The sequence below is a fragment of the Propithecus coquereli genome, unplaced genomic scaffold (genome assembly GCF_000956105.1).
Source record: "Propithecus coquereli isolate 6110/MARCELLA unplaced genomic scaffold, Pcoq_1.0 Scaffold236, whole genome shotgun sequence".
Lineage (NCBI taxonomy): Eukaryota > Metazoa > Chordata > Mammalia > Primates > Indriidae > Propithecus > Propithecus coquereli.
In genome coordinates, this window is record NW_012147908.1 from 3,374,518 (window position 1) to 3,386,805 (window position 12,288).

Below are 12,288 nucleotides of genomic sequence, written 5' to 3' on the forward strand. Positions count from 1 at the left end.
ACACACATTAAAATAAAATATATATTTGTTTTTTGTTAGCTGGTTTCATTTCAAGTATAATGCATTAATATAAGTCAGAAGGATTCAACACTATTTCTCAAGTTGCATGGTAAATTTTCTGTTGTTCATTTTGTTACTTCATTTCATAAATCACCTAAACAGATGCATTTTTCAGCATGCACAAAATGTCTCATAATAAGAGACTAAACAAAGGACTAAGATATTCAATAATAATTTAAAATTTCAACTTATATATCTATATAATTTTATATTAACACAACTAAAAATACTACTTTAGACAACCCTAAACTCTTCAAATGTCCCCAAATAAAATAGCACATTGACAAATGACATCTACATTAAATTCAGGGTTAAATTAGCAGGTATTTATAACTTAAGAAAATTTTAAAATATTATTAGTCATATAAATATTGGTGGGCCTTTTCTAATGAAATCCTATTTCTTTCAGATAAGATGATGGTAAACTCAAAACAATGAAACAATTTGGTCAGAAACAAGCAAGAAAATGTTAGAAGCTAGATTGTCTTGTTTCTAATGCAGTGCTGTTTCCAAAAACAGAGATAGCACCTCACACATACTCCTCAACCCAACCACTTACATTACGATCACAGTCTCCTTTTCAGTGTAAGAACACTATAAATATACCTGGATACAAACGTGTAGACCCACTTAATCTTGATTTTCCAGGACATGTAATAGAAATCTACAAGGATATATGGGTTAGAAGAACTGTTTGTAGCAAAGAGTGAAAGCACCTAAGTAAAATCAAATTATTTTTATCTAGATAGCTTATAAATTCTCTACAAAAGTTTACCTGAGAAAATGTTTCCTGTTTGTCTTCAAGTAAAGACTGGGGTGCTGATAGAAAATCCTTTTTCTCGCAGCTTTCCTGGCTGATCAGCGTGTCCGCATAGTTGGGCTGGGGGAAGATCAGATGACTCTTCCGCGAGTCCGCGGTGAGGGAGACCTCGTGGGAATAGGTCTGCAGGAAGGCCCGAACCCCGTCCACGCCCACAAAGTGCGAGGCAGGCACGCCTGCCAATCCACCTCCTGCAGCCTGAAGCAGGCGTGACTTGTGCCAGCGCCGCAGCCTGAGAGCCAGGAGCACGATGATGAAAGCGAGGAAGACACAGGAGACCGCGGCCACTGCCACCACCAGGTACAGCGTGAGGCCTGAATTGTAGGGATCGGCAGCAGTCTTGATGCTGCCCAGGTCGGCCAGGACTTCAGGGATACTGTCAGCGACAGCCACGGTGAGTGTGACGGTAGCTGAGAGAGGGGGCTGACCGTGATCTTGGACGGCCACCACGAGGCTCTGCTTGAGTGCATCTCTGTCCAGCAGGGCCCGTGCTGTGCGCACCTCACCTGTGTGCAGCCCCACTGCGAAGAGCCCTGGCTCACTGGCCTTGAGCAGGCGGTAGGACAGCCAGGCGTTCTGGCCCGAGTCTCTGTCCACCGCCACTACCTTGGTCACCAGGTAGCCAGGTTCTGCGGAGCGGGGTGCCAGCTCCACGCCAGTGGAACCATCGGTGGGGAGGGCAGGGTACAGGATCTCCGGAGCATTGTCGTTCTGGTCCAGCACGAACAGGCTCAGCGACACATTGCTGCTGAGTGGAGGATTCCCATTGTCACGTGCAGTGACTCTCAACTGCAAGTCCCGGAACTGCTCATAGTCGAAGGATCGTAGTGCGTACAGGACCCCAGTGTCCGAGTTGATAGAGAGGTAGGAGGACAGGGGCACCCCCTGAATGGTGTCCTCTGCCAGAGAGTAAGTGACTTGTGCATTCTCATTGCTGTCCTGATCGTCGGCCCCCACGGAGAAGATGGAGGCGCCTCTGGGGTTATTTTCAGGAATGTAGGCAGAATAGGAGTCTTGATGGAAGGTCGGAGGGTTGTCATTTATATCTGTCACTACCAGGTTAATGTGAGTTTTGGTAGACAGGGTTGGAGTTCCCTGATCTGTTGCTGTTACAGTGATGTTGTACACAGAGGTAAGTTCTCTGTCCAGTGTTCTTTCAGTCACTAAATGGTAATAATTATCAACTAACTTTTCCAATTTAAAGGGTAGATTTCCGGGAATGAAACATGTGGTATGGCCATTGTCTCCGGAGTCTTCATCCTGTACACTGATAACAGCAATTATGGACCCAGGAGGACAGTTTTCTGGAACTGCAGTGGTGACAGAGGCGATGGTCACTTCTGGGGCATTATCATTTATGTCCAAAACTTTGACCAGTACCTTAGCTCTGGCCATGAGCCCAGCACCATCCTGAGCTTGAACTTCCATTGAATAAAATTTGTATTCTTCGAAATCCAGTGGTTCTTTATTTGATATTTCTCCTGTATAAGAATCTAAATGAAATATTTGGGCCACTCTGTGGTCTATATTGTGAAAGGAGTATGTTACTTCCCCATTGGCTCCCTCATCTGGGTCGGTGGCATTTACCATGAGCAGCCGAGTGCCCAGTGGAACATTTTCCGGGACATTAATGTGGTATTGTGCCTGAGCAAACGCTGGAGGGTTGTCATTCGCATCCACTACCTGAACACAAATTTGGAGGGTCCCTGAACGGACTGGGTTGCCTCCATCAGAGGCTGTGAGGAGGAGATGGTGGACGGCTTCTTCTTCTCTGTCTAGGGGACTCTGCAGCACCATCTCTGGGTGTTGGGGCCCATCAGCTCCCTGTTGCACATCCAGGGAGAAATGGGGGTTGGAGCTGAGTTGGTAGCTCTGGAGTGAGTTCATACCCACATCCAGGTCTTGCCCAAAAGGCAGAGGGATCCTGGTGCCTGGAGTGGTTATTTCATTCATTTTAAATTCCAGTTCCTCTAACTGAAATTGGGGAGTGTTGTCATTAATATCAATGATTTCCACTTCGACAGGGAAAAGCTTCATTTTATCCTCAACGAGGATGTTAAAACTTACAAGACATGGCGTGCTCTGAGCACAGAGCTCCTCCCGGTCTATCCTGCCTGCGGTGACCAAGCTACCACTTCTCAGGTTCAGAGCGAAAAGCTGCATCTTACCTCTAGAGACAATGCGGACTCCGCGATCTGCCAGCTCCTGGGATTGTAGCCCCAGGTCCTTGGCAATGTTGCCCACGAAAGAACCTCTGTCCGTCTCTTCTGGCACTGAGTAGCGGATATTCTCAGCCTCGGCTTCCAATAGCAGCTCCAGAAAAAGGCACAGTAGCATCAGCCTGCTGCAGCAGGTCAACTTCGCCTGAATCTTCATTGCTCTCTCGCTTCGTAGTTTTCTCCTAGTCCAGTACCAAGGGTATGGTTTCTCTGCTTTTCTGAGCCTAAATTTTCGGGAGAATTTTGAGAGAAGAGTCGTCCAGAAGTAGGGTTTTGGGCAGACTCAATTTTCAGTCTGGCGGTGATCGAGGTTCTGAGAGACACGAGTGTTTTTTTTTTTCCCCCTCCGTGCGCGTACTGCCTGAATCGCCCAGATTGGTGAACAGCGGCGCCCAGAGTCCTAACCAGTTACTGCAGGCCTAGAATACATTAATGCTTAAATTTTCTCTTCTCTTAACCTGATACATGTTTTCTTAAGTCTTAGTTTATTGTCAAGGAAATAGCTATTCTATAATACATGTATGAAAAGGGAAACTACTCTTTTGATTTAATTAAACTTGTCTAAATGTTTCTAAATTGCAATATATGGGAGAATACCAATAATCCCAAACTATCTGCTTTCCCTGTTTGCTATTCAGGGAATAACAGTAAAAGGCTCTCTAACATCACAAAGAGGACAAAAATCATCCCTCTACTTTTTCTGTAGTATATCTTGGCCACTTGATAATTTCCCAAGCACACAGACAGAGCAGCTGCCCTTTGACTGGAAAATGAAAAAAAATGGAGAAAAAAATAAACTTTTAGAATATAAGCTAGACTTTTAAAAAGTGGACCATCCCATTTTTTCCCACTATACTTTGAATATTTCAGAAACCTTGGGATTCTGAAGGACATGGTTTAACTTTGTCTTTATTTTTCCTCTTTTTCTAAAGTATCTATGTATTGTGTGGGGTTTTTAAAGTATTAAAATATATCCAAAGGTAATAAATATATTTTGAATAAAATAACATTGGGCTCTTAGAGTTCCATTGGAAAAAGTCACATGATTATATAATTAGACTTCAAATTTAAGAAAGAGAAAGGCTTTGCTATTATTCTTCGTAACTGAAAAGAAACACTGCCGCATCCTTATTTTTAGGCAGGCTATTATATTAGGATAATATATATGTGTTCTTCTACAATCACACTGAATATTTCCCCAAGAGAAGTTGGTTTGCTTAAATAGCAGTATTTTTCAAGTGGGAAGATGAGGATGTTGCCTTCCTTCTTTTACTCATTGCAGTATGAGTAAAAGATTACTAACTAAAATGTCTCAGGCTTAAAGAAATTTATTTATCTTCACCACAAAGTTAAAGAAGTATTATATGTTACCCACATTCCAGAGTTTGACATTTTCAGGAATAAACTAAGCCAGATACTGGCAGACAACCCATAGACACTGTGATTGAGAAAACTTCAGAAAACGAGGAAAGAAAGAAAATAATCAAAGGTCACAAGAAGAGTTCTTGAGGCCATGTGTGGTGGCTCATGTCTGTAATCCTAGCACTTTGGGATGCCAAGGTGGGGAGGATCACTTGAGCCCAGGAATTTGAGGTTGCAATGAGCTATGATGATGCTACTGTACTCGAGTACCAGCAACAGAAGGAAACCCTGTCTAAAAAAATTTTAAAAATGAAAAAAAAGAATAATTCTTAGAAATAGAATTTTTGTTATTGTATAACTAAATCTACAGTTTCTCAGTTTCTCAAAGACAAGCATATGGAGCCCAGGGGTAGAAATTTAAAGATATAATAAATCTCCTTCAATATTGCAAGGAAGGGACTCTTTAAATGAAACATAACTTTTTAGAATATACATTAATAGGCACAAACTTTTCCCCAAAGGAATTGTGAGCTAATGAGGCAAATTAATATATACATAAAACTATTATAGTAAGCAAATACCCTCAACAACAAACAAGCAGGGGTGATTTATAAAAGGATAATATGTATGAAATAAAAATGTTAAAACTCACATGAATACATTTGAATCCAGTATAACATTTAAGGCTTCATTGCTGGCACTACAGAGACTATCCAGTTGGAAGATGTTTCTTGAGTTAATCTGAAGAAACTAAGATTTTGTAATATCTGAAGCCACACTTAGATTGTAGAAACAAGGCAAATCTCCTTCAAGTCAAGGGCAACTCCCAGTCCAGGCTTGGACCAGAGACCAGGCTCAAAGCAGCCCCAAGTGATGGGGCTAGAGGAGTGTTGCAGGCCCAGGGTGATGACCATAGTCACTTGGAGGAGAAATAGCATGGAGAACAGGGCCAAGGCCACCACCAGGTCGAACTGCAGCTTGGCCTGCCTGGCGGCAGGTGCTAGGTGATTGCTGAGGTCCAGTAGCAATGCCTGCACACTGTGGGCAGACACTAAGGGCAGCATGACAACTCGCCATTGCCCATGGCAGCCAGCAAACCACGGAAGGCTGCATCTCTGTTATCTGCAGTGGCGGCGCAGTCACCTAGCTTGTGAGTATCCCTGGGTTGAAGAGCCGGGTTAGCTGTCCTGAGACACAATAGGACAGTCAGGCTTTGTGCCCCAGTTGACATCTGCTTTGGTAACCAAGTAGCTAGGTTGCATCGTGTGTGATCCAGGGTCAAAGTGGGCTGTGCCTGGCTGAAGCTCCCAGCATAGTGTTTGTTCTCTTTGTGTTTTCTTAGTGGTTGTCCACTATCACCGGCAGGCTCAGGATGACACTGAGCCAGCTCAACCCTGGTCGCCAGCCTGCAGAATCAGCTCAAAGGCAGTTTGCATGAACACCATTGCATTCTGTGCTCGCTAATGCGTAAGATGACAGTAACATGGTGCCAGGTTGCTGGTCAAGAAGAAATAGGAGGCATGTGGGACTCTAAGTCCAGGTGGGAAGTGCTAAAATATGCATTAGAAATGGGTGGGTGTTCCCTGTTGCCTGGAACAAATAAGATGCTTGTTGCAGAGTGGGAGCATTTTTGGTGATGCAGATGATATGTCGGGTGATGCTTGTTCTGGAGGAAAGGGACAGCTCATCTTTGTTGGTGGCTCTGACGGTGACATTGTACTTTAGGGTCTGCTTCCAGTTTAAGATTCCATGTGTCAGTAGCTGACAAAAATTACCTAGTAATTCTTGGAGGTGAACTGTTTTCCAGTGTGACCATTCCTCTCTGTTTTCACCTCTCCATTTAAGCAGGTCTCTCAGTCTTGTTGTTTTGATTATTGCAACCACACTTCTTACCTAGAATAGGATTGGACACTCAGCTGAAAGAAACCTCCATTTCAACCAGGACTCGGAAAAGGGCCCTCAAACTGCTTTGGCTCTTTTCTTCTAGTCCATGCTGTAGGTCTTGCTCTTCAAAATCAAGTATTTATGTCATTGGACAGGAGATATATTCTGTATGCCCAGTGAGATTGTGTGGAAAGTGTAGAACTCTGCCTTATCAATATTATCGAGGCAACCTGAAGAATGCAGAGGAGGAGGTGGAGAGCAGGTTCTCTGCAAGCTAACTCTGCTGTACATGTTATGACTCAATATCCAAAAACTGGCATTGACACCCAAGGCCTATATTTTGCCCTGAGGTGTTCTGCCCACTTTCCACCACTCAGTAGTGGTAGCTCTGCTCCTTGTTAAGGGTTTTCTTTCTTCCTTTTTGACAAGAGACTGGGTCTCACTCTGTCCCCCACGCTAGAGTGCAGTGACATGATTATAGTTCACTGCAGCCTCCGACTCCTGGTCTTAAGCAATCCTCCTGCCTCAGCCTCCCTCAGCCTCCAGAGTAACCGGGACTACAGGTGCGCACCACAGTGCTGGGCGTAAGGTTTCTTCAACAGAAACTGGGAGTATTTACTGCTCTAGTGCTCTCCTTTACTTCTGGGGGAAGGGGAGATGATTATTGAAACTAATCTGATAAACTTGTAGAGAGTTACTGCCGGTATCCAAATATGCAGATATAAGAGTAAACATTCCTCCTATTAAGATGTTTTCCAGAATTGCCAAAACAAAATGTGTACTAAAAGCCATTATGTTACTTATATCCAGGATGAATATGTTTATATGAAAAACATTTATATGATGTTCAGTGGTTTCAAATTCAAGAAACCTAGCGTCTTCCTTTGGCATATTTGCTGTATCTATCCTGTCATTCTCAAGTTCATCTCTGCTTTCTTTGCTGGTGGTAAAGAATGGCTTCTCAGCACTGGTCACCGAGAAGCAGTTCTTAGGCAAGATGCCCCACCTTTAAACTCTTGGCCTTCTCTTCCAGAATCTCATAGCACATCTGCTATGTTGTTCTCTAGGCAGAACAAAGACATTAGGAAGGGAAATAACATTTCCTGCACCTTCATTGTAGGGGAATTCTTCCTTTATATTCTTCCTGCTGCTGCCCATCCGAACACCCCTTGCTATAGTTGCTCCCTGCTTCCAGCTTACAAAGGTATGCTGGAAAGAAAAAAGGCAGCGCCTCACTGGGGGTCATTAAACATCCTGACTTTCTGATCAAGCTATCTGGAACAGACTGTGGAAGAGAGGGCGTACACAGTCCTCTTGATGTGTTTCTCAAAAACCTTTGGGGATCACTGCATCAGAATCGCCAGTGGGTTGCTTTGCTTTACTCCAGCCATGGACTGGCCGGCAGCGGTACCCAGAGGCCCAGTATATCTATCCCATGTTATTTTTGAATGTCCTCACAAGACACTGTATTTGCTTTATTTATGATACTTATTTTAGAATACCAGCTGCTTTAGTATGAAGGGTGCAAATCATTATTTCTTTTTGACAAAATATTAATAAAATGTTCTTTCCACATAATTTAAATCAAATGTTTTAATTTATTAAAATTTGACTTAAAATAAAATACAGAATTTTCCCTCTTGACATTTTCTTTTCAAGATGATAAACTATTGAAACGAATTTTACTTTAAAAATGGCTACTTAAGAAATTATCCATTGTAAAAAGAATTTTACATTATAAAAAATTCTTACTGTAAATTTAGGAAATTTTCACTATAAAAAGGTAGAAAATACTGATAAAAATGTAAAATCAACAGTAATTACATTATATAATTACTGATAAAAAGAATTTCTATTTGATGCCTATCCATACTATTTCAATACATATATACTTTTATAATTCCAAAAATAATCAGCCCTTTCATGGATACTATCAGTGGTCCATGCCCTTTCCTCTCCTCTAACACTTCTTTTTACTTAAAGTGTCCACCCTCCATGTACCTATAGGGAAGCAGAACCTATTCATAGCTGTAGTAGGATCTGATAAATCTAAGTTTTACTTTTAAAATGGCTACTCAAGAAATTATCCATTGTAAAAAGAACTTCACATTATAAAAAAATTCTCAGTGTAAATTTGGTAATACAATAATGGTAATCTCATCCTCTTGAGAGCACTTAGTTAGGAATATAGGCCTAAAATAATAAGCTTAGGGCAGGGTTTCTCAATCTTGGTACTATTTTGAATCAGGTAATTCTCAGGTAATAATCAGATAATTGTGGGGAGCTGTTCTGTGCCTTGTAGGATGTTTAGCAGTATCCCTGGCCTCTATGCACTAGATACCAGTAGACCCCACCCTCACAGTTTTGACAACCCAAAATGTCTCCAGAAATTACCAAATGTCACCTCTTCCCAACTGTTTTAAGAAATACAGGCTTAGGGTATTTCACTGGTGAGTGTTACTGAGCCAGAATAGGTGCATGGCCCAATTGGTCCAGCTGGATTGAAAGACAGACTGCTTGGGGGGAAAGCCACTCTCTTGTCATAAACAAGAAAGGAAGTTCTCCAGTTACTGCTGGCTGGTATCCTGTGACCACAGCCTTTGGAAGTTTACAAGGAGGGGAAAGCAGAGCTGAAAGCATAATAGAAAAAGTATAAAAAAGTGTTCCTTCTTCAAAATTAGGAAGATAAAAACAATTTGTGCTAGGCCACGATTGCATCATGCCTAGAGGTAGTTATACTTCTAGATCTACACTGTTCAGTACAGCATGTGGCCACTGACACTTGAAATGTGGCTAGTCCAAATTAAGATGTGCTGTTAAATGTAAAACACACAGTAGATTCTGAAGATTTAATACAAAATAAGAATGTAATATGTATCATTAATATTTTTTACATTGATTATATATTGCAATTATATTTTAGGTATATTGGACTAAATAAAGTTATTGAAACTAATTTCACTTGTTTCTTTTTGCCATTTTAATGTGGCTACTAGATAATTTAAAATCATATCTGTGGCTTGAGTCTGTGCTCCACATTATATTACTATTGGACAAAGCTGCTCTAGACTACCTAGTTTTTGAAATAATAGATTTTCTTATTGTTTAAACCAGTGTAAGGTAGATTTTGATTTTTTTCCTACAGAAAGCACCCCACTTGATACAGGAACTGCTATATATTTTTAGTTAACTTGCTTTTTACCTTTAAAATATATGTTGATACAGTAGTATAAAAGCTTGCTTTTCAGCCGGGCACGGTGGCTCACACCTATAATCCTAGCACTCTGGGAGGCCGAGGCAGGTGGATTGTTTGAGCTCAGGAGTTTGAGACCAGCCTGAGCAAGAGTGAGATCCCGTCTCTACTAAAAAAAATAGAAAAAAATTAGCTGGACAACTAAAAAATATATATATAAAAAATTATCCAGGCATGGTGGTGCCTGGTGGTAGTCTTAGCTACTGGGGAGGTTGAGGCAGGAGGATTGCTTGAGGACAGGAGTTTGAGGTTGCCGTGAGCTATGATGATGCCATGGCACTCTAGACCAGGCAACAGAGCGAGACTCTGTCTCAAAAAAATAAAAGAAAAAAAATGTAAAAGCTTGCTTTTTTGGATATTTGCCACTTCCTCACCCCTATAATTTTCTACCTACAAAATATAAGCATGACTTCTCCCATCACCCATAATTTCTTTTAACCTCCAAAGTATAAGCAGCTCTTTAAGGAACTTGAAAGTGTGTTAAAGGGAATTTTCAAACACATAGGATTAGTAGTAGATTGATTGTCATACTGCTTAACCACAGGTAGGAAGCCTTTAGAGGACTTGTTGCCACATTGGAAAATTTATTGCTCTCCCCAAATCTTTGGTTCACTGGTGCCACAAATATTCCATGGAACAACCACAACAGTATAATTCTTTCATCAATTTAGAGTTTTTCTGTATGTCTAATGGATTAAAAAAAAACTGGATTTATCACCAGACATTAAGATGATGCAGTGTGGCACAGCCTTTAGTTTTAGGGTCAATATAATCTTCTCCCCCAAAATATCATTTAGAAAATGTGTTAAACTCAAAAGCAGATAACATGCTTCAAGCCTGAAGGAGGCAGATACTTTAGGAAAACTTTAGTCAATCCTTTCAATTATGTCTGACAACCTTCCATTTAAAGGTTTACTAACTAAAATATATCATTATGTTGGCAAATCAGAATTGCACAGAATTTATTTCAAGTTACCTTCTGTGGCAAGGATATTTGAGCATTGTAAAACTCATATGGAATTAAAATACCAAATAACATTTGGATTATTTTCATGTATAAGCATGATCTCACATCTGATATGGTTAAATGAAGCACTATGCAGAGGTTAATATATTAAATTTTCGTATCTATAAAATAAGTAAAAACATGTATAATTAAAGGACAAATGAAAAAATTTTATCTTTGAAAAAGGAAATAGATCATCCTGGAAATTATAGATAAATCAGCTAACATTCTTCAACACATTGTAAACAAAGAGAAATAATATGCAGTTATCTGGAAGGGTGTAACTTCTCTTTTAAAATTAACATAAAAAACCAAACTGGTGTCAGGCCATTTAATTTCCTCCCGTCATACAGTATCACAGTGTACCTAAACCACACTCACACACACTATTAGTAAACTTCCCCACTTCATAACAACTGGCACTGTCCTTGATTAGAGAGGAAATGTATATAAAGCAGCTCTATCTCATTTTAAGGTGACAAACAATGTATTTTCTCTCACGAATTATAGGGTTTAGACTATATGTCTTTTCTAGATAGATCAATTGTTTCATTTGATTAGCAAATATTTTTTGTGTATCTCTCATGTTCTGGTACTAGGCATTGACTGGGACATGATGAACAAGATAGAAAAGATCACTATCATGGAGCTTTCAATCATAAAGAAATAAAGCACATTTTGGAAACGTTAATTACATTTTAAGAGTGTTCTCTTAGATGTAGGAGCAGTTGTTAATATTTCAGAAGACAGAATTTCAATTTTAAATGACGATGCTCTACCAAACAGATCCACTGAAAAATAAATGGAAATAAAGAGAAATGAGTAGTAAATGTTACAGTTATGTCAAAATACTAAAAAATATGTGTTGATGAATACTTGACTATCCATAGAAGAGACAAGCAGAAAACAGCAAAATAGTAGAGGTGGAGTGAAAAATAATTTCAAGGTAATTTAAAAATTATTGGCACGTGAGAGGCAGGAAATACTTCACTTACATTCTACTTTAATTAGACCATCAGTCTATCAGACAATTCTGTCCAAAATGAATCTGTGCTTCCACAAGAACATTTACTTCTCTGTTTACATTTACATCTACGTTAAGCACATTAAAAAGAGGAATTCCCCCTGTTCCCTAGGGGTCCTCCAAAATAGAAATAAACTTAGAAGCACCATTCCCCTACCACTTTCATAATTAACAAAATATAGATCTAGAATTATATAGTGGGGGGATGTCCTCCTCACTCTATTGATTTGGGTACTGTAAAATCCATTGTATGGTTAGTTATAAATTCTTGTATTGGCACCAGATTGGATATACCCTGGGGAGCATCTGAGATGTTTCAGAAGCAAAGCCGCTTACTCCAAAGACTCCCTTATCCTCACTAATCATACGGAAGCCCAGAAGCTATCCGGCCCCACGGCGATCTGGTAAAAGTGCTGGCTTAGCGGGGGGCGGATCTATGCCTTTCTCGGAACCGTCACCAATAAATATTTTCAAATCAATAGCACCTCAGGAAACACCGTAAATTTCACCCCAGGAAGGCAAGTTCTCGCGATAAGACGAGTCTCGCGACGGGCAGCGTAATAGCGCGATAGCGCCTGCGCGCGCTGCGGGGGCCCAAGCTTCCGCCTGGGCGGTGCTGTCACTCACAGCCGCCTTCCGCCCCGTGAGGTGACTCAGCGC

General features: G+C 40.7%; 1 protein-coding gene across 1 annotated transcript in view; it reads right to left on the bottom strand.

Moving 5' to 3' along the window:
- LOC105811562 (protocadherin gamma-C4) overlaps positions 1–3,256 on the bottom strand; it is a 185,587-nt gene extending 182,331 nt beyond the window's left edge. The window contains exon 1 of the mRNA XM_012645812.1: positions 836–3,256. Within this exon, the coding sequence (XP_012501266.1) occupies positions 836–3,256 (2,421 nt within the window). The remainder of the gene's footprint in view (positions 1–835) is intronic.
- Between the last annotated feature and the right edge of the window lie 9,032 nt (positions 3,257–12,288).